This window comes from Pieris napi, chromosome 21 (assembly GCF_905475465.1).
Source record: "Pieris napi chromosome 21, ilPieNapi1.2, whole genome shotgun sequence".
NCBI classification, from domain to species: domain Eukaryota; kingdom Metazoa; phylum Arthropoda; class Insecta; order Lepidoptera; family Pieridae; genus Pieris; species Pieris napi.
The window spans coordinates 9,187,170-9,212,102 of NC_062254.1; the positions used below are offsets into that span (position 1 = coordinate 9,187,170).

The 24,933-nt window shown below is 33.9% G+C and overlaps 1 protein-coding gene across 1 annotated transcript in view; it reads left to right on the top strand.

Moving 5' to 3' along the window:
• Window positions 1-825, top strand: part of LOC125060467 — a 42,288-nt gene extending 41,463 nt beyond the window's left edge. The window contains exons 6-7 of the mRNA XM_047665373.1: window positions 1-84; window positions 582-825. The exon at window positions 1-84 is cut by the window's left edge and continues 1 nt beyond it. Of these exons, the coding sequence (XP_047521329.1) occupies window positions 1-84; window positions 582-631 (134 nt within the window). The 3' untranslated portion in view covers window positions 632-825. The remainder of the gene's footprint in view (window positions 85-581) is intronic.
• Window positions 826-24,933: the final 24,108 nt, after the last annotated feature.

Genomic DNA, 24,933 nt, shown 5'->3' on the forward strand with positions numbered 1-24,933 from the left:
CAGTCACGTGTTTGCCAGAAATCACTCGGAACAATTATACTATTAAAGGGAAACCCGCCGTGTATAACTCGGCTACTTTAATAAGTAAGTTCGTCGATAGAATATGAAGAATTTTCACCTTTTTGATTCACGATTAAAATATTCCTTTTGCAAGAAAGAGAATAACAGATACAATGCCTTATACTTTTTACTCAGTCTTTTAAATGGTCTGCTATATATAAAAATATTTTTTTTTAAATGTAATAAGAGGCAAATGGGCAGGAGGCTAATCTGATGTTAAGTGATACCGCCGCCCATGGACACTCACATTTTCAAAAGGCCCGCAAGTTCATTGCCTTCCTTTCAAGAATTGGTACGCACTTTTCTTAAATGACCCTAAGTCGAATTGGTTCGGAAATCAAATATATATTGAACAAATGATTTTTACAATTATCTTCCAGAATCACAATTAAAAAAACAATTATAATCATAATTATTAAAACCTATTTTCTGTAATAGCAATATACTTCATTTAAAGCAATAACCAAGCAGAGGTCACTGTCTCGATTCCCACTTGTCTACTAAAGTAATTTTTTTTTCAGGTTTCGACAAATTAATACTACTTACGGCAATCCTGAATCATCTAAGATGATACAATCCAAGGATACTTAATAAAACTCTTTATTTTTTAATAATTGTAATATCGTTGTAAACGATTTTCGGTTTTACAGTGGTACCAAGTTATGTAACGGCAGAGTGTATGAAATACGTCTCAGAAGTGTACCAAAGCAAAGATATTTTAAAATAAAATAAACAATTTCATTCTTTATTTGCAATTTAATTATAGGTTTTAAAAAGCTTTTATTATTATGACGTAATAAATACCTATGAAGAATTTTTACTTGTCGAAAATTACCGAAGAGACGAATAGTCTAAATTAACTAAAAATAAACAGTTAACTTCGATGTTCTTGCTGTATATGTATGTTCGACGACTCATTGGTCTAGTGGTTAGTACCCCTGACTACGAATCCATGGGTCCCGAGTTCGATCCCTGGCTGAGACGAACATCGATGTGATGAGCATTTGGTGTTGTGCTTAGGTCTTGGGTATTTAAATATGTATTTATACGTCTATCTATCTATAATATGTATGTATATCCGTTGCCTAGTACCCATAACACAAGCTTCACCAGCTAAGCATGGGACTAGGTCATTTGGTGTGAATTGTCTTTAAAAAAAAAAGTATAAACTATGTACGCTATTAAAAGTTATATTACTTACTGATATTTTAAAATCAGCCATAACTTTAGTAAAATATAATATTTTGAATACCAATATTAATTTATCTTATAACATAATTCCTAAAACTATATGTTAAGTGATACCGCCGCTAATTTATTCTCCATTTCTCAAATTTTGTCAGAAACGAATAAGTACAGTTGAAATAGCTAATTTAATTGTTATAAAGTGTTATGTTACTAAGGATTACCACATATAATCAAAGGCAAATAAGAACATTCTCAAAGCCTTATTGTAATATTTATAAATATATTTTAGCGCCATCTGTTGGATAACGAATTAACTAAAATGAATTTCGTTAGCGTGTCAAAGTTTGCTGGGTGGACACTAAATGTACCAACTTAATTTATTGAATAGATTTAACTAAAGGTATTCAATAGATTTATTATCGAAATCGTACAACCGCCCCACCTATTTCCCCTTCGTTACCAGCTTCGCTTCCCCCTTGTTGTTGTATTTTCCTAATATTTATATACACGAGTATATGGTAATATTCGTGAACTTAATGAGGGATAAATAATGATTTGACGCTTATCTATTTTCGAAAAGCTACACAGGCAAAATATTCAGATTGCCAAAGATGTTGCTGAATGTGTTTTATCATAGATATGAGGTCAGATTCTATATATTACTAGCAGACCGGCCAAGCGTTGCTGTGGCCAAGGTTTTAATTATATTACAAAGTACATTCAAGGGAAACGGTAGGAGAACACCAGTCATGGGGACCACCATGCTTTTTGGTGGTTATGCCATTAAATTGTAGTTTATTTGAAACGTTGGGACTTTCAACACAGCGCCATCTGTTAGAATTGTGACTATCAAATAATAAACAAATATTTTGCAATAAAATAATATTGAGATGTAAGCTATTCTATCTTTTAAGTTAGATCAAACTACATACGGTGTGAAAATTTGATTGAAATCGGTTCGGTAGTTTAGGAGTCCATAGCGGACAAACAACGTGACACGTAATTTTTATATATTAAGATATTAAAAACATATTTCTACATAAATAAAGAAATTGACATTTTTTATTTGAAAATGATGGCTATGCTAACTTCAGGGTGTCGGTTTTTTGTGATGGTCTACAGTCTCATCTACTTTTTGTTCCTCCCATACAAAACGCCAATTTCATATGTAAGGACCTAATATTTTTTTTATATAAAAATTGATTAGTTATTATTACTTAGTATAAAAGTTTACTCTTAATCTTATCCTATTTTTACAGCAAAGTTGCATAGCAAAGTGTTACACTACGTTATGTCCGTAGGTAGCACTATATAAAATGACATAAATATGACCTATATATGACCTTGTGTACGCATATTTTTGTAATAAACACACACATGTGACACAAGTTCAAGACTCTTTGTAATGTTATAAGAAAACTTTTATATACTCTCAGCCAATATACTTTTCCTTCCGTAGGTAATTAAAGTCCCATAGTAATTTTCAGAAAATTACGATTTAGATTTAAAACATTTTTTAAACAACGTATACTTAATTCCTGCCCGATTATTTCATTTTATCTGTAACGTATGGAATTTCCAGAAAGATTTTTCTGACAAAAAATTGATTTCTAAATAGTTTATTAAAATGTGCTGCTTCAAATTACACTGTGTTGAACTTCTAAAATAGTTACAAAAACTCCTTCCGAGTGAAAGGTTACAAACTGTAGTATATTATTCAAAACAAGCATTTATAATTAATTATAATTAACATTAATACTTATATATATATATATTTATAATAAGTATAATTATATACATAATAAGTTCACAATAGCATATATTATCTTAGCATACATTGTATATAGATTTATACTTCGACGGCACATATAAAAAGCTAGTTAACTCGAAGCAAACAGGAACATTGTTGTGACGAATCGTTAAAATTAAAAAACTACACCGTTGTAAGCAATATCATATCTTATTTTTTTAAAACATTTGAAAATTATAAGTTCTAGATCGTAAATATAACTGTGAACTTTAGATTGTTCTATTTTTCCTCCAATTAATCTATTGTAATATGATTGAATTTCCAACTAGTTGCTTACAACGCTCGTTATTGTCTTTAGGTGTATTATAATTTCTATTAATATCATTGACAATAACATAACCAAGGATTAACCACACGAAGCTTTTTTTAAGCCGAAATAGAGAGTAGGTTACCACAACTCCAAGTAGGTACCTGAAAGAAAACATTATTAGAAGATGAGATTATTTTGTTTGTCTTTTCTTGATCTGCGACTCAATAATTCCATTATGAATAAACTCAAACTCAAAATAACTTTATTTATATAGGCAAACAAGCACACTTATGAACGTCAACAGAAAATATGTTAAATTGATTCTTAATTTACATTTACTACCAGTTCGCAAGTCAAGGGCGTAGAGCAGGCAAGAAACTCTCCGCCACTCTTTTAATCGCTAAGTTTTGAGTCATATAAATTATTTGAACTGGAGCAAGTCAATCCCAAGGATTAGGATCATTTAAATATTCTTCAAATTTATAAAAAGCTTTATTGATTAATTTATGTTTAACGAGAGCTTTAAATTTTTTCAGTGAAAATTCTCTAATTTCACTTGGGAGTTTGTTGTAAAAACGAATACAATTTCCATATAAGGAGTGATTTATCGCCTGGAGCTTGGTTGGTCGCGCATAAAATTAATTCTGTTTCGAGTATTACTTCGAGTAGTATAATAAATAACATTACTCGTAGATATTATATCAATGCCACCTATAAGTTTCATTTGTACAGTACAAAAAGTAAAGCCTAATAAGTATAAGTTGTTATGTGAAGCAAGAGCAAGCCTACAATTATTTAAATTATTCTAACGAAATGATATTTCAGGTACTTTAATATAAACACATCCTTACTTACAATTTAAACGTTTATTTTCATTACTTTAAGTGAAATTTGAACTTATCTGCACCATTACAATGCCGTAGGTGAGAAAAGTGGAAAAGATCTGTAAAAAAATTGTAAGTTTAACACAAAGTAATGTTAATAATGCTTAGCCACAAGATTAACCTAGTGGTTCGAATGTAGATCTGAAGCTGAATTCTATGATCGGATCGCCAGAATACAAAATACCTTACCACCTCGACACTTGGCATTCTACATCACAGCGTTTTATAAAAAAATGTGGAATCAGCTTTCAGTACTAATATTTGCAAACCGATACGAATTAGGGGACTTCGATAGAAGAGCGTACCATTCCCTTAAAAGCAGGTAACACACCCGTAACCCTTTTAGCGTTGCAGGTGTCCAAAGGCGGTGGGAAGCACTTCCTTCTAAGTGACCGCCAGCTCGTTTGATCCGTGACCCATATAGAAATGATAAGGTATAAATGAAATATAAGCAAAGTATAAGTAGTTTTATCACTGTCAGATTAAAGTTAGCAGTTAAGGACTCCCACACAAAACTGTGATCGCAGGTTCCTGCGATGCGAATTTCTCCGATACGATTTAGTGCGGCAAACCGTTTGGTAGGGCGACCATTCCTTCGTAGTCAGCCGTACTGGACGTGTTTTTAGGAAGCGTAAGATGGATCGCAAAAAGATTATTGCACTGCTGTTATTGTTAAATAGATATAAAAGAAAAAGAAGATTCTGGGTTCATTCATTTATTACGATTATGAACTCTGATGCAAGCTTTCACAGACGCTCTTCCACGCATCTTGCTTAATAAATTTATTTTTATAATGTTCATCACTTGTGTCCCAAAGGACGGGACGCTCCTCAATTAAAAATATTTAAAAATCCATATCATATTGCGCAATTTTTTTATAAACAAAGAAGGCGGCGGAGGCGCCACGCGTCTTTCTCTAAAGCTGTCTAAGAGCGGACTAAAATGGCGTCACCAAGGATGACGTAATATCGCAAGAATGTGCGATGCGAAGCAGATCGGAACTTCTTGCGGTGCGTTCGTGCGAATTCGCACATATTTGCGATGCGATGCGAATTCGCAGTTTTGTGTGGGAGCCCTAAGGTCAGATAAATATATTATAGTGACATACCGGACCCAGCAATGTCCGAGAAACTGTAAAGAAACCCATCGGATTCGTCTCAGGATAATTCTCTAGCACGACTAGTTGAAATATGTCAACTTCTAAGGGAATCTTCTGACCGACTGATGTGACGAGTAGAGATAATTCTCCTACTTGATGCCTTATAGCGTCTACCTGTATCATTTATACAAACGTCAATTAAATACATTAATTTATCGACCAGATTAACGTCAAAGGCTAGATATAATTGAAACGGCCTTAATCACTGTACTCCACATTTGTGATCTACTGATATTATAAGGCCGTTTCTCCACTGCTCCGGTCCGGAAAACGTTAATTACCGATCCGATTTAGAAACTCACAACAGTACTTATGTGCTTCTCCACTACTCCGGCATCCGGTTTTTTACGATCACTATTACACACACATTATTATTCACAGGTTTATTTATGGTTTCTTCAATTTGAAAGATTCTGGATAACCTGGACCAAACCAAATTATGTTGTTATTTATTTATATTTTTATACCATAGTATTAGTGAACTATTTATTAAGTAGATTATAATATTACAATATAAAAAAAGTAATAAACTAGCCAGGGCAATAAAATATTCAGTGTTTAGAACGTTTTATTAATAAAACAAAGTATATGGGTTTTAGTTAATATAAGTGTTGCATGATAAATACACAAGTATCGATTATTGTCGGATTGGATATAGTGGAGAAGCGCAATCCGGCCTTCCGATATTTTTCTCATGACTCATTCCGGTATACGACGTCGGACCGGAGCAGTGGAGAAAGGGCCTAAACGTTTAATTTAAGAACGTAAAAAATACAAGATACATATTGTATCTTTATGTTATGATTACATTATATTACCTGACTACAAATACGAATTCCTTTGATTAGATACAGGAGTCATGGTTGCAAATCCTTGCTGTTAATACATTATCTAAAAGCCCACACTGGATGGTAATCTAAACATGCTTCTTAACACTTACCTCTTCGCTTATTTGATGCGATGCTTCCACATACAAAATAGCTCTTGATATATGCAATATCAGCCAAGCGATCTCCACACAAGACTCCGCTGCTTTATGTTCATAATCTAAAAAATAATTTTATAATTTACATTTTAATTTTGAAAACATAACTTTAGATGAAACTACAACTCGAAGTAATTACTGTGATATATAGCCATATCGATACATCCACCGTAAAGTTTAAACAAAGATAAATCGTAATGTATAGTGAAAAATAACATTCACAGACAATAAAAAATATAAGTCACAGAAGAAACTTTAGCGTGTACATAATAAGAAACTCAACGCTAAGATTATACAGACATACAAACTTAAATTCAAAATAACTATTGATATAGGAAAACAAGTACATGGTCTAAGATCCCGATATACAACGACCTTCACCGAGATGCTTATTTAATGAAACGTATTTTATATTTAATTTAATATGTCAATTAATATAATCCATATGGGTTGCCTAGCAAATTTCAGATAAATTAAAAATTATCAAGAGTTTAAAATAACAAGTGTTTGAATAACCACGACTGAAGGAAATAAGAATTTGATCAAAATTTGTTACTTATTATTTCTATATTCTTATTATGTATTAACAATTATTATAACAATTATTCACAAATTTTTATTTCGAAAAGAAGTCTGTAATCTTTTTTTGAGTGAGTGACTTCAGTTTATCATTGTCCAGAGAATTTTCGATACTGGTGAGAGCTGCAAAGTAATCGTCACTTGTCACCCATTTATGTAAACAATTGACAAGTCTGTGCATGTATGTAAACGCTTCAAATTATAGAGAGTAGAGAAGACCGGATTTCAAATTATTGCATGTTGGCGAGCAAGATTCAACTTCAAATTACCGAAGGGACTAATTATCATTGATTTTATTCAATTTATCGAGAGATTCAAATTAACGAGTGTCAAATTATCGAGAGTCGACTGTAACAACATAATATAACGTGAGTATATTACCTGTCGATCTAATCGCTGCTGCGACGTTATAGACGGTAGCTACTGAATTTAACGTAAACATTGATGCTAAAGTCACAGCCAATAAATTTTCTGATGTATTGTATTTAAAAAAGATGTTACATGTGCTCACGAAGGCCTTGCTGAGAGCACAAACAGATATACGAATATCACACATCGGGGGTTTGGGCTTTTTATCTGTGAAAAAAAATAATTTAATGTTGCGTTACGAATAATTTTTATATTAAGTTGAATTACCGTACGTTTCGTTCAGTAATTCATTCATCAGCTTTTATTTCGGGGGTTTATTTTCTATTTTTAACATTTCATGTAGATACGAGTACACCTAAAACCTAGTGTGATCGGGATGGCGGTTTTGGCTGAAGAACGGGTGGGAATTTGGTGACGTGGAGTTTATAGTCCAAAAAACCCAAAAACAAGATGGGTGGCAATAACTTGCTAAAATCGCCGTTTGCGGACGCTTATGGCATACATTTGCAGAGCGTTTTCTATCTATCAGCAACCAAAACACAACAATATTAGATCCAAGTATTGAAACGTTTGAAAAAACTGTTTACTAAAGATTTATAGTTTAAAGTACTTTAATGTGATCGTCCAGCTTAGGGAGCGAAGATTATTGACCCCCCTCCCCATGTAACGCGCCGTAACGTTTTTCTGTACCCAAGTACAGTACTGTACCCAAGTATAGTAAAACGTTTCGTGACCATCTAGTGACTCTTTATACGTAAAAGTTACTATTATGTGGTGTAAGTCGAAAATAATATTAACAATAACGCGTAATTTAATCCCCGCCCTGCATCGTAACGTTTTACAAAAGGATACAAACCCCCCTCCCAAAATTACTTTAAGTAATACTTGTACCCTCCCTTACCGGACTTCGAGAAATGTCCGAAATGTGGTATCCGGTCACAAGAACGTGAACCTTAGTGATTTATACTGAAGTAGAGTATATATACTATAAGTCTAAAACAATCAAATTTATTTTTGGGTGTTTTCCGCACGATACGCGATCGCAAAATATTAAACGAGTGCAAATTAGTAATAGTACTACATCGTTATAGTATTTGTGCAGAATTCTTGAGTATATGGAAAAAAAATTAGTTTGGTTAATGTCGGTAAAACAGTAATTCACTATTCGTAACGAACGTTTCTTCAACTTTGTATGTCCTTCAAGAAAAGAGCGTACCAATTCTTAAAATTCCGGCAACGCGAGCCCTCTGACATTGAGAGTGTCTACATCATATACAATTTTCCACGGAACGCCCCTTTTGACCTTGTTGCCCGAACTTGTTAGTATTGGAGACGCATGAGAGTGTGCGGAATCGACACAAGAGTTGTGGAATGGATTATTTTAAATCATTTGCCTTCAAGCACGAAGCACCCTTGATGTTAGAAATTCGTGAAAAGAATAAAACGATTGACCGACTGTTTGAACGCACTTGAATTTCAACATTGAGAGGGAATTATAATTGCGGCTATATATTCTTCGAAAGGAATATGGCTTTTATTCCTAATTCGCAGGTAAATGCTCTAAACCAGTGATTCCCAAAGTGGTCTATATTGACCCCTAGGGGTCTTTGACAACCTGCAAGGGGTCTACGTCAGCGAAAAAAAATTTGAGGGTCCACGATAGTGGATCTCAACACATACACTGATAGTACATATTTACTTACATCATACTATCTTATAATATTTAATGCTACGTATATTTTACATAACAGATACAACATTTTATTTTGAGTAGTTTTAATTTAAATTCAATTAATAAATGTATAAATTAACATGTGTTTTTACTTTAAGTTTTTAACACTAAACTTCACTACAGTTAGAAATTTACAGGAAATCAATATCAGGTGTTGTAGGGGATCTACCCAACACGGAAAAACATGGCAAGGGGTCTACGACACAAAAAAGTTTGGGGAACTCTACAGCGCATCCTTAACATTAGATATTTGCTAAGATTTGCCGCTCTTAGTATTCCAAAGCATTTAAACTTTTACGTATTGCTATTGTGGAATAGAATTCCAGTAGAGAACTGCTTCCTTTAGGGCATGTGATTATACTAATTTATAGATGGCTCCAAACCTCCTACACAGCGTTTAAATACAATTGATATAAATAGCCCTTAAGGTTTTAAAAATGTATTATCGTCGCTGTAGAATGATAACCTCTTATTTCAAAAACATTTATTTTTTATTCTTAGACTCATGTCATTTTACTGGTATAATCATGACTATAATCGTGGATTATTTATGTTATTAATAAATAAGTCCTTTTTACCATCTTAAACTATGGACTAAACTAAACATTTATTTTGTTTCCTGTAATGTTTGGTTTTCTGGACATACGAGGTTATCATTCTACAGCGATGTTATGTAGGCATATATTATAAGACTTAAATGTTGTAAGATATTTAGGTAAATACCTGATTTAATGTCAGCAATAATATCCATAAGTTCAAATTTAATAGTTTCCATATACTTATGAATTTCAAATTTTATAAAATTCGCCTTGAGTTCAATCAGTGTTTGTGAAAGTAGAATAATAATATTAAGAAACCATTTCGCGAACATGGCCACTGAAAGAAATATAATAAAAGTACCTGTAAATATTATTATGTTTTTTCCTAGAATATTTTCTTTTAAATTAGTGCGTGAATGGCAAAGGCGATCTATACTTTCGAACTGCGTCATCGGAATGGTAAAAATGCTCAAACCTTAATTGTTTTTGCATTGGCTTCTACTTTTGTATATTTGGCGTTAAGGTTTCGGCTGTATAATATGTAATTTAATCATTTCTATTAATACTTCAATTATCATTACTAATATCAAAAACCCCTCCAGTAAGTTAACAAGATATTTAAGGAAGCATAGAGCCGTGAACGTCTTTTTTAAACTTTAGGTGAACTAATTACTAATTTTCTGATTAAAATTACCGATACCTTTGAATATTCGGGAGAATATATACGGAAGCATAACACATACAATTCGTAGTAAGAAAAAAAATGCAATCAAAAGAGATCGCCATCGCTCTCTTGCAACATTCTTTTTTTTATTTATCTGAAAAAATAATGCACACATGATATATATTCTTCCCTACGCATGTTATATAACATATATTATGTTATTGATGACCATTGACATTCAAATTCGTTCAAACTCAACAGGGTTTAACTCTCTTAGGGATATTTTATTTAAACCATCAACGAATATTTCAAGTAACTTGTAGTAAAGAGATTACAAATCTCTTTTTGCTCAAATTAAAAATAAATTCTATTTAATATGATTTAGGCATAGCCTTGGTCATTACTATGTCAATATGTATATGACGGAGTGGAAGAGGGATGGATTAAAGTCGAAAAGAAAGCCAAAACAATCGATGGGAAAAGAGGGTAAGACTGAAAAAGTGAATGGAGAACTAGGCACAATAATGATACAGCACGAATTTTAACAAAAACCTAAAAATTTGCGTAAGATCAACCGAGTAATTTTGAAATTATAATCTACTTTTTAAAGGGTTTTTCTTGGTTCAACCGCTCTATTGAACTGAGGGTCGCAATTTTTTTGTATTGATTCTCACTGCTGGCCTTAGGCTCCAACTCAGCTCGGACTGTTTTAGCGAGCGTAGCTCGGCTGAAATGGGCGTGTTCATGCGACTAGAGCAACAGCGTTTCCTGCAGAATCGGAGCTCGGCTTGGGCCATCGCGGGGTGGTCAATCGCCTGATGGGCAGGATAGACGCTTACTGGAGTGAGTAAAGTACGAAGTCCTCGGTGAAGGCGTTTTTACCCTAATCTGATTTTGACTTTTGTGTGCCGTGCGGGCTGGGGTCCGCACCAACCAGTGCCTGTATTATTTTTCATGAACTTGTTCCGTGACTGAATCGATTAAAGAGGCAAACCGCAGTCATACGAAGATGTGTCAACGTTATTAAATTAGAATGACAATGGCACCTTATAATAACATAATTGCGCTGACATTATTAAATTACTATAACAATAGTATCTACAAATTAACGACTATTTGTTCACAAAGTTGTTAATTGGTATATCTAGTAATATTGGCTGGGACACAAAACTGCGAATTCGCATCGCATCGCAAATATCTGCGAATTCGCACGAACGCACCGCAACAAGTTCCGATCTGCTTCGCATCGCACATTCTTGCGATATTACATCATCCTTGGTGACGCCATTTTAGTCCGCTCTGAGACAGCTTAAGAGAAAGACGCGCGGCCTCTGCCGCCTTCTTTTTTTATAAAAAAATGCGGAATATGATATGATTTTTTTTAATTGAGGAGCGTTCCGTGCTTTGGGACACAAGTGATGAACATTAAGAAAAATAAATTTATTAAGCAAGATGCGTGGAAGAGCGTCTGTGAAAGCTTGCATCAGAGTTCATAATCGTAATAAATGGATGAACCCAGAATCTTCTTTTTCTTTTATATCTATTTAACAATAACAGCAGTGCAATAATATTTTTGCGATCCATCTTAATTCTTACGCTTCCTAAAAACACGTTCAGTACGGCTGACTACGAAGGAATGGTCGCCCTACCAAACGGTTTGCCGCACTAAATCGTATCGCAAATTCCTGCGATGCGAATTCGCATCGCATCGCATCGCATTTTGTGTGGGAGTCCTTACTCCTACATTTTTACATACTTCCTACATACAAAATTATAAACGTGGATAACTTGTTATCCACGTTTATAATTTTTTTATTTTTAATGTTAAAGATGTGATATTTTTATTAAAGAATAATTACCGGAACACAATCTATCAAAGATTCCAAACTTCGTTTACTGCTCAATATCGCGATGTTCAAAAATATTGTTTTTATGGTGCAATCAACCGTCCTTAACACCAAAGAAATAACATGAAAATTCCCTGTTGTTTCCGGATAAATTAAGTCGAAGAAGGAATATGTAAAATGTATACCATCTGAAAAGTTATTAGTTAAGATATGAGACTGAAATATGTTAAATAAAGCTGTGACGTTCAACAGGCGTTAGAACCAGATTTCTTAAGCTGATTTTTAATTAATAATACTAGTATATAGTTAATGAATATAATAAAAGTAGGTGATCACTGGATAGCTGGTATGCCGTGGATTTCGGAGTCTAAGCCATGCCAGTTTAATCACGATCTTTTCCCGTAGAAATATTTGTTAATGCGCTTATTAAAGAAGTTCTATTACACAGCTGTATGTAATTCAAACAGTCAATCATTTTGATATTCAAGCCCCTTATTCAATAGTACAGTAGTTTATTGTCGGTATAAAATTATACGTTGCTGTTATAGATATGCGAAATTATATTTTGGCAACAGCAAAATTATATATAATGTTTACGCTACAACTGAGCAGTGGCCTAGTGGCTTCAGCGTGGGACACTCATGCTTGAGGTCGCAGGTTCGATCCCCGACTGTGCACCAATGGACTTTCTTTCTATGAGCGCATTTAACATTCGCTCCAACGGTGAAGGAAAATATCGTGAGGAAACCGACATATCTTAGACCCAAAAAGTCGACGGCGTGTGTCGGGCACTGGAAGCTGATCACCTACTTATTAGATTTAAAAATGATCATAAAACAGATTCGAAAATCTGAGGCCAAGACCTAAAAGAGGTTGTAGCGCCACTGTTTATTTATAAAACTTTTTAGTACTTACAAAGAAACACTATAAATATATACTCATAATACGAAGACTTGAAAATTTCGATACGACATCCATCTTCTACTGGCTCAAATCTGACAGGAGCCAAACCAAACAAACGTGACAATCTCAATATAAACAGAAATGAACCATTTACAACGCAGGGCCAACCCATGGCTGAGTTGAGTATAGTAATGATTTGATCTACGGATTGCTACATTCTAGTGTAGCAAATTACCCGCAACAATGTCAAAGATCAATCGACTATAATTATACTCCTATCTAAATTATAACGCTGGCCCCTGAATAATAATTATGACACGCGTGGCGAGAGTAATCAAAATGTATGAACTATAGAAATGTTAAAAACGTATTATTAAAATTTGTTTGAACAAGATTTTGAAGAGCCTTTTTCCGGACCGGTTTTTTAATAGACAATATTAATTTTATATCAATCTCTTTTACATAAATATATTCTAATTTTTGTTACAAATATGTATCAGATTTAAATAAAATTATACTGGCTTCAAGTGATTCAAATGTTATACATAATTAAAAATAAAAGCCTTTAATTATGTTTATTTTACATGCCAAATATAAAGTAAATATGTCTAAAGTAATAAAATATTTAGTATCTATCTATAAATAACATCTCTAGCTTGTCCGAAAAAATATCGCTAATAATATAATAAAAAAAACGTATCTGTAATACGTTTTTAAAAACTTATTTATTTTTAGTCATATTTCTTCTTATAAATTCTCTAACTTCTTTTTATAAATGTTATTAAGAATACTTAATCTATTTTCTCTACTTGTGCCATTACTATGTCATAATAGAATTATTTATTTTAAATAAAACACATTAAAAAAGGGAAATTAAAACGATTTGGTAATTCAACCACAAGTAACAGCACAGAAATAGGTATATAATATAATAAAAAATATTAATAAAAATAATAAATAGCCAAGAAAGAGCAGCTTCGTTACATGAACTGGCTATTAGGTAGAAAAGCCGCACTCAGGCTGGAGAATAAACTTCTCATTTCCAATACTGTCAAAAAATCAATATTATCCTATGGGATACAGCTCTGGAGGTCAGTAAGCCGCTCTAATATCGAAATCCTTCAGCCGTTACAAAACAAAACACTGCAAAATATGAACGGTGCGCCCATGGTTAATATGAAATGCTAAAGTCCATAACTTTTGGGAATTACCACTGTCTAGGAAGATATTAAAAGATCAACCGAACGATTGAGCAACACGTCTACCTCCAATTTCGGGCCTCTTGGAAATAGCAGACTGCCTGTTTCGGCTGAGAAGGGCGAGACTTTCCGCAGTTTGATAGTTTGCGATTTACAGAGGTAACATAAATTATTAGATTCCATTCCCTAATTGCCTCAAAATCATACCATAAAAACTGATAAAAGCCTCTCGGCTTATTGCAGATGGTTAAAGCAAGCCCTCGGACATCGGAATGTTGGGGAAAACAATCATTTTGGTAGACACTGATCTGTTTTCCTCATCCACACTTATAATAATAAGTACACACAAACGATTGTGCGCTGGCATGATCATTTGTTACTTTATATTAGACCTCACAATTACCGATAGAATAATTTTATATAAATGCGTAATCACCGTCACCACTGCATAAGACTCAAGGTCATAGAACCTATTACCTTATCGGTAGATTCTTATTCAACAAACAAAGTTGTTCTTTTGTTTTGAACATGTAACTATGGAGAATTCATAACGACTCAAATCAAGTCTGCAGTAGGAGATTCACTCAATCAGTGCAGCAGGATGACCACTAATAGGCAACGATGGCGAAACGTTGTAAAGCGCATCACATCTGCCACTTCTATTACCACTACTTCATAGCGATCACGACCGCTCTGTCAAGAGTGTATCGGATAAGAAACTATTTAATTTCTTGGGTATTGGAAAAAAGCGAATGTACAACCAAAGGGTCAATCCCTTTCGTGTCTACATTTTCTTTAAATCTTTTTTAAGGGTTATTATACTTTTTTTCATGAAATAGAGGTTTAAATTGGAAACGGACCTTCTGTAACAACAACAAAATTCTATTTTACTAAGCGTATAAGCGTACGATGTCTTGATCTGAACCAACGCCGCTAATCTCGAAATGAAACTCGAAGTGGAGTTATAAATGTTCCGTTTATTGGTCGAACGTTGGTAATGGTGACACAAAATACAGCGAGGCAAGCTTATAACTAACTTCCGTCCGGCACGGCTGCTTAAATCTATCTGGTTATACAATAATAACTTATAACTAAACCTAACTACCACGCTGGTAAAAGGGACCGACCGACCTTTCCGCTACCTGCGCCCCCACCGACCGTTTCCTAGAAGAACATCTGGCTGGCAGCTTCGTTCATCAGCTTTCTAAATTGCATTGCTCAAGCACTTTAACCCTCGGTCTCAGTCTTTATGGAACAGACTTAACCTATTACAGGCAAATAGGTGATCCTACTTCTTCTGACACACGATATGGTTTATTTGCCTTTGGATGTGATGGTTTTATCGCGATGTTTTCGTACAATACTGTACATTCAGAAACGTTTTGTGCTTAAGACTCACGTTATTATACATTTAAGACAATTTTAGTCTAAATGATTTATTTTAATCATTAAATCAGAAAAAATGTCATAGTAGTAGAAACTATATTTTATATCTCTGACGCGTTTATATTGCAAATCCAAAGTTCAAAGATTAAAAAGCAACAACAACACCATCCGTAAAGTGGCAAATGAAGTGATCAATATATTATATTGTCTCCGCTCCTTTATGATATATTTTTTAATTATCTTAAAAAATATGTTATAAATTAATCGACATAAGTGTTTTTTAAATATGTATTTTATTTTAATGCTTATAGTATAGTTATAGAAGAGCGGTGGGATCATAAATTAGACATTGTTCCTAATGTAAATTTATGTGTCCCACAATAAAAAAACGTGTGTGTACTTACTTATGTACACGCGTTAGAAGTTATACTTCTTTGGCGTAACAAGATAATAATACTTTTAGAAAAAATGACACTATCAATAGAAAAAAGGTATTTAATACATTGAAAGTTTTATTATATATATAACGCTTTATCTAGTTAAATAAAATTTATTTAAATATCATAAAAAACATTTTCTACATAACTAAAGATATGGACATTTTTTATTTTAAAATGTTGACTATGCTAACTTCAAGGTGTCGGTTTTTTGTGATGGTGTGTGGGTGTCTACTTTTTGTGTCATCTACTATCTACAGTCTCATCTACTTTTTTTCCTCTCATACAAAACGCCAATTTCATATGTAAGGACCGAATATTTTTTTATATAAAAATTCATTAGATATTAGAGTAAAATTTTATACTAAGTATAAATAATCTTAACCTAATTTATAGCAAAGTTGCGTAGCAAAGTGTTAAACTACGTTATGTCCGTAGGTAGCACTATGTAAAATGACCTAAATAGGTATCTTTCTCATATTTTAGTACTAAACTTGTGACACAAGTTCAAGACTGTATTGACTATAAGAAAACTTTTATATACTCTCAGCCAATATACTTTTCCTTCCGTAGATAATTTACCATGTGAAATTTACTTTCCCATAGAAAATTTCAGAAAATTACGTTTTAGATTTAAAACATTTTCCAAATGCTTACAACGCTCGTTATTGTGTCTAGGTGTATTATTCTATTAATATCTTTGACAACAACATAAACAAGGATTAGCCACACGAAGCTTTTTTAAGCTTTAGAGAGTAGGTTACCACAACTCCAAGTACCTGAAAGAAAACATTATTAGAAAATGAGATTATTTTGTTTGTCTTTTCTTGATCTGTGACTCAAACTCAAATTACTTTATTTATATAGTCAAACAAGTATACTTATGAACGTCAAAAGAAAATATGTTAAATTGATTCTAAATTTACATTTACCACCAGTTCGTAAGGGCGTACAGCAACCACTCTTTTTAATCGCTAAGTATTGAGTCATAAAAATTGTTTGAACTGGAGCAAATCTCTATTGATTAATTTACGTTTAATGATAGCTTTGAATTTATTCAGTGATATTTCTCTAATTTCGTTTGGGAGTTTGTAAAAACTTGTAAGTAAAAACGAATACAATTTCCATATAAGGAGTGGTTTATCGTCAGGAGCTTGGTTGGTCGCGCGCTCAAATTCTGTTTCGAGTATTATACTATACTTCGAGTAGTATAATAATTAACATTAGTAAAATACAAAAAGTACAGTCTAATAAGTATAAGTTGTCATGTGAGGCTTAAGCAAGCCTAATATTATTTTAATTATTCTAACGAAAGGATATATCAAGTCCTTTCATATTAACACATCATCCTTATACTTACAATTTAAACTATTATTTTCATTTCTTTAAGGGAAATTTTAATCTATCTGCACCATAACAAGGCTGTAGGTGAGAAAAGTGGAAAATATCTGTAAAAAAATTGTAAGTTTAACACAAAGCAGTGTTTAACAATGCTTACCCACAAGATTAACCTAGTGGTTCGAATGTAGATCTGAAGCTGAATTCTATGATCGGATCGCCAGAATACAAAATACCTTACCACCGCAACACTAGGCATTCTACATCACAACGTGTTTTAAAACAAAAAGTGGAACCAGCTTTCAGTAGAAATATTTGCAAACCGATACGAATTAGGGGACTTCGATAGAAGAGCGTACCATTTAAAGCAGGTAACATACCCGTAACCCTTCAAACATTGCAGATGTCCAAAGGCGGTGGAAAGCACTTCCTTCTAAGTGCCCGCCAGCTCGTTTGACCCCTGACCCATATAGAATGATAAGGTATAAACAAAATATAAGCAAAGTAGGCTTTTAAACCCACAAATATACTACTTTATCACTGTCTGATTAACAGCCTGGCCACGGGACATTCGCCGATGCGAATATTCGCGCGATGCGAACGGCGAAGCGTCTAGCGACTGAAATAAACTCATAGCAATGTACTAATCAAGCCATGCGCAACGGTGACCGGCGATGCAACCGGCGCAATGTACCGAGCGAATCGCGCGGGCGACTGGCGTCGCGGTGGGCGAGCAAAACAAAGGCATGAATCAGTACGGCGCAAGCCACGGAGTCGAGCGGCAGTCGCGGCGAATAGAGCAGGGATTAAATAAGTTTAGTCGGTTTCGCGGCGAAAAATGAATACAGAGTTTTTTATTACTGATATACTGGCTTAACTAAAAAATTATATTTGCATTAACTAAAAGCAATTACGGCCTGGCCACGGGGATCGGCGGTGCGAATGGCGAAGCGGGAGGCCAGGCGACCATTCACGCGGCGCCGTTTGCAGGCCACGCACCAGTTACGTTCGCCGCCACGACCAGTAAGGAAATTATCTCGATATTGCTTGGAAAGTAATAGCTTTTGGTTCAAGACCTAATATTTGGAAGAGATTGTGGAGTACATGATTTAAATAAGAATCGAGGTATAGATGGAGAATTGCACAAGAAGTACGAGAAATACAGAATATATCCAGAAAATTTTTTTGAGCATACCAGAATGAGTATTGAAACCTTTGTTTATATTCTTATGAATATTCAACCAGAATTGGAAAAAAGATAATGCAAATAGAATTTTAAGTGCCGCTGAAAAATTGTTTTTGACATTAAGGTTTATTAAATATATGCTGTGGATGGCCAGACTTCCAAATAACTGGTCCAGTATTTCAGTAATAAAAATCTCTGTATTCATTTTTCGCCGCGACAACGACTAAACTTATTTAATCCCTGCTCTATTCGCCGCGACTGCCGCTCGACTCCGTGGCTTGCTCCGTACTGATTCATGCCTTTGTTTCGTTCGCCGGCCGCGACGCAAGTCGCCCGCGCGATTCGCTCGGTACATTTCGCCGGTCGCCGTTGCGCGTGGCTTGATTAGTACATTGCTATGAGTTTATTTCAGTCGCCAGACGCTTCGCCGTTTGCACCGCGCGAAGAATCGCATTGGCGAATGTACCGTGGCCAGGCTGTTAAAGTTAGCAGTTAAGGTCAGAAAAATAATGTATAGTGACATACCGGACCCAGCAATGTCCGAGACACTGTAAACAAACCCATCGGAATCGTCTCAGGATAATTCTCTAACACGACTAGTTGAAATATGTCAACTTCTAAGGGAATCTTCTGACCGACTGATGTGACGAGTAGAGATAATTCTCCTACTTGATCCCTTATAGAGTCCACCTGTATCATTTATACAAATATTGAATTAAATACATTAATTTATGGACCTGGAGATTACGACGTCAAAGGCTAGATATAATTGAAACGGCCTTAGTCACTATCCTCCACATTTCTAATCTACTGATATTTTAAACGTTTAAATTAAGAACGTAAAAAATACAAGATACATATTGTATCTTTATGTTATGAATACATTATATTACCTGACTATTTACAAATACAAATTACTTTGATTAGATACAGGTCATGGTTGCAAATCTTTGCTTTTAATACATAGGTACTCTAATAGTCTACACTAGATGGTAATCTAAATATGCTTCTTAACACTTACCTCTTTGCTTATTTGATACGATGCTTCCACATACAAAATAGCTCTAAATATATGCAATATCAGCCAAGCAAACTCCACAGAAGACTGCACTGCTTTATGTTCATAATCTAAAAAAGCATTACATTTTAATTTTGAAAATTTAACTTTAGATGAAACTACAACTCGAAGTAATTACGGTGACCATATCCATACATCCACCGTAAAGTTTAAACAAAGAGAAATCGTAATGTATAGTAAAAAGTAACATTTACAGACAATAAAAAATATATGTCACAGAATAGCGTGTACATAACAAGAAAATTAACGCTAAGCTTATACACTAACTCAAACTCTAAATAACTATTCATATAGGTAAACAAGTACACTCATAAACGTCAGAAAAGAAGTTAAATTAACTCTTAATCCACATTTACTACCAGTTCGCAAGTCAAGGGCGTGGAGCGGGCAAGAAGAATTGGCAAGAAACTTTCCGCCACACAGCACTTTCAAAGGGTTTATCGCGCCAATAAAATGTGCTCCGAGGTAAGCGTTGCATTTCTCATTAAGATTATAACTTTCTCAGCTGAAAAACATGGAGAGTAGCAATGGTGCCAAAATAGCGTATCTTACCTGTCGATGTAATCGCTGCTACGAAGTTATAGACGGTACCTACAAAATTTACTGTAAACATTGATGCTAAAGTCACAGCCAATAAATTGTCGGATGTATTGTATTTAAAAAAGATGTTACATGTGCTCACGAAAGCCTTGCTGAGAGCACAAACAGATATACGAATATCACACATCGGGGGTTTGGGCTTTTTATCTGTGCAAAAAAAATATAAATTAAATGTTGCCTTACGCATTATTTTGTATTGATAAATGAACTTCTCAATGAGGAGTCATTTCTATGGTAAATATATTTAGCTGAATTACCACGTTTCGTTGCCGAATTACAACTTGGACAGGGAACTATAAATCCGTATATATATTCTTCGAAAGGAATATGACTTTTTTTCCTAATTCTCGGGTAATAATAAATTAAACCCTTCATTCCTCAGTGCCCACTGCGCATCCTCAACATAAGATATTTGGTGAAATTTGCCGCTCATAGTATTCCAAAGCATTTAAACTTTTACAGGTATTGCTATCGTGGAATTCTCTGGTTCCTTTAGGACATATGACTTATTATACTAATTCATAAATGACCATTAAATGACCCCTGACCGTCTACACCGCCACCTCACGGCCCGGCCGGCTCCGGCTCTGAGCACAGCTAGTTAGTTACTTAAATTATCAATAATCAATGTAAACTGGTGTTCTATATATTACAAGTCGTAATTATTACGAAATATTAGAGATCCTACTGCCTAGATTCCGCAACCCAATTTTTTTAAATAAAATTGTTATTTTGAAGTAGAGGCACCCTTATAAATGTATTATGTATATATTAATTTATGAGACTAAAATTTAGGTTTAATGTGATATTAAGATTTACCTGATTTAATGTCAGCAATAATATCCATGAGTTCAAATTTAATAGTTTCCATATACTTATGAATTTCAAATTTTATAAAACTCGCCTTGAGCTCAATCAGAGTTAGTGAAAGTATAATGATAATATTTAGAAAACATTCAGCGAACATGGCCACTGAAAGCAATACAATACAATTACGTTTAAATATTATGTTTTCATTTTCTTAGCTTTGTTTTTTGTAATTAACACGCAAAGGATACTGCAGAAATGGCAAAGGTTCGGCGTTCTGTAGTTTTGGAGGCCGAGTGGCTGCGTCATTGGAATAGTAGTAAGTAATGCTCAAAACTAAATTGTTTCCATTACCTTCTTACTTTTTTGAAGTGAAACTTCTTTAGGCCCATGAGGGTATTATTTTACGGATGAAACGCAATGATAATAATATTAGCGTCACGAAGATGTGCAGCGTTTTTGTCGATGAAAAGGGAGAGAGCGATTGAGACCGATTGAGAGAGAGAAGGGTGAATTATCTTATAGCAATTCTATTTTTTAAATTAAAATTTCGTAAAGAAAATTAATGAAATTTTAGTATTTTATATTTCATGCAAAATAATTTATTGAAATCTCAAATGACTATTTGTAAATTAAAATGCCACGTATTTTTATTATCGAAGACATAAATATATAATTTGTATTGATTTTCGACACTTTAAATATTTTAATGACAATTAAACTCATTAAATTCCTAACATATCTCCCTTTTTCCCTCTCTCAAAGTGTCAAAAATCTAAAGTTTTAGATTTGTATAAATATGAACAAAACTTAAAAATTAGTTGGCCAAAGAAGTTTTACTTCTGACATGTGTACTTTGTACGCACGCAATTAAATTATCATAACTATAATTAAAAATATGAAAGCCCTCCAGTAAGTCACAAGATATTTAAGAAAGCATAGAGCTGTGAAAGTTTTTTTTTTAAACTTTCGTTTGAACGCGTGAACTTATTCAAATATTTTCTAATTTAAATAACCGATACCTTTGAATTTTCGGTAGAATATATACGGAAGGAAAACACATCCAATTTTTAGTAAGATAAAAATTGCGATTAAAAAAGTTCGCCATCGCTCTCTTGCAAGATTCTTTTTTTTATTTATCTGAAAAAAGAACGCAAAAATAATATATATTCTTCTATACGCATGTTATCTAAGATAAATTATGTTATTGTTGACCAATAACAATCAAATTTGTTCAAACCCAACGGACGACAACGTTTCACTCTCTTAGGGATATTTTTTTTAAACCATCAACGAATATTTCTATTTAATATGATTCAGGCTTAGCCTTGGTCATTACTATGTCAATATGTATATGACGCAGTGGAAAAGGGGATGGATTAAAGTCGAAAAGAAAGCCAAAACAATCGATGGGAAAAGAGGGTAAGACTGATAAAGTGGACGGAGAACTAGGCACAATCGTTATCGTGCCCGGTCTCCGTCCAATTTATCGTTATAAAGCACGAATTTTAACAATAACTTAAAAATTTGCGTAAGATCAAGCGAGTGATTTTGAAATTAGAATCTACTTTTTAAAGGCTTTATCTGGGTTGACCGCTCTATTGAACTGAGGCAATAGCGTCTCCTGCGAGAATCGGAGCTCGGCTTGGGCCGTCGCGAGGAGGTCAATTGTCTGAAGGGCAGGATAGACGCTTTGCACCGGCGTGAGTGAAGCATTGAGTCCTCGCTGAAGGCGTTTTTACCCCAATCTGATTTTGACTTTTGTTTGCCGTGCGGGCTGGGGGCCGCACCAATCAGTGCCTGTATTAATAGTTACCCGAATTTGTGATAAACAAGTTTGGTCACATTTCGTGAACTTGTTCCGCGACCGATCCCGAATCGATAAGAGTCAAACGGCAGTCATACGTAAGTCAACGTTATTAAATTAGAATGACAATAGCAGCTTCTACTAACGTCATTGCGCTGACATTAATAATAATGACTATGAAATTATTGTAACAATAGTATCTACAAATTAACTTAATTTTTGAACTAACAAATAGTCGTTAATTTGTAGATCTAGTAATATTGGCAAATCTAATAAACCACAAGGGGTTGATTAGATTAGACTTTGACGTTGTTAGTTTAGGAGCTCTGTGACATATTATAATGACAAAGACAGCTGACTCCAGCGCCATTACTCCTACATTGTTAAGAAGAAATTAAAAATTATAAGCGTGCGTGCACATGTGATATTTTTATTAAAGAATAATTACCGGAACACAATCTATCAACGATTCCAATCTACCTTTACTGCTCAATATTGCGATGTTTAAACATATTGTTTCTGCAGTCCAATTAAGCGTCCTTATTACCAAAGAAATAACATGAATATTCCCTGTTATTCCCGGAGAAATGATGTAGAAGAAGGAATATGTAAAATATATACCATCTGAAAAGTTATTAGTTAAGATATGAGACTGAAATAAGTTAAAGCAGTGACGTTAAGCAGTCGTTGGCACAAGATTTCTTAAGCTGTTTTCTTAATTATTGTTAATACTAGTATATAGTTAATGAATATAATAAAAGTAGGTGATCACTGGATAGCTGGTACGCCGTGGATTTCGGAGTCTAAGCCATGCCAGTTTAATCACAATGTTTTCTCTAAGAAATAATTGTTAATGCGCTTATTAAAGAAGTTCAATTACACAGCCGTAAGAAATTCAAACATTCAATCAGGTTGCTATTCAAGCCCCTTAGTCAATATTACAATAATTTATAGTGGATATAAAATTGTACGACTCTCATCCCTGAGACCGTAGGTTCGAACCTTGTATGGTGCACCAATGGACTTCCTGCCTTTGTACGCAATAGCTCTTTCGGTAAAAGAATCGGCATGCCTTAGATCCAAAAAGTCGACGGCGTGTGTCGGGCACAGATGGTTGATCACCTACTTTCCTATTCAAAAAAACAAATGATCACGAATCAGATACAGAAATCAGAGGCCAAGACCTGAAAGGTTGTAGCGCTACTGTTTAGTTATAAAACTTTTAAGTACTTACTAAGGAACACTATAAATATATATTCATAGCTAGAAGACTTCAAAGTTTCAATACGACATCCATCTTCTACTGGCTTTAATCTGACAGGAGCCAAACCAAACAAACGTGACAATCTCAATATAAACAGAAATGAACCATTTACAACGCAGGACCCACCCATGGCTGAGTTGAATATAGCTCAGATATAGAGTAAATTGGTCGACGGATTGCTACGTTCTCGTGTAGCAAATTACCTGCAACAATGTCAAAGATAAATTCAATCGACTATAATTATACTCATATCTTAATTATACGCTGATGAATGTACTGTTATGGCCACTGAAATATAATTATGACACACGTAGAGAGACGACCCAATGAATGTACTACATACATACACGTAAACGTTACAAAGGTATTATTAAAACAAATTAAACATGATTTCGAAGAAAAAACCGATCGGATCGGATCGGATCGGTTTTTCAATAGACTCTTTCAAAGACAATATTAATTTTATATGAATTTCATTTCCATATATATATATCCTTATTTTTGATACGCATATTTATCAGATTTAAATAATACACTGGCTTCAAACGTTATATAATATATAATAAAAAATAAAAATGCCTTTAATACTGTTTATTTTACATGCCAAATATAAAGTAAATATGTCTAAAGTAATACAATATTTAGTATCTATCTATAAATAACATCTCTAGCTTGTCTAAAAAAAAATATCGCTAATAACAGATACGTTTTTAAAAACTTATTTATTTTAAGTCATATTTCTTCTCATAAATCGTTAACATGAAATGCTGAAGTCCATAAACATTTGGGAATCACCATTGTCCAGGAAAATATTAAAATATCAACCGAACGATTCAGCAACACGTCAACGTCCTAGCTTCGA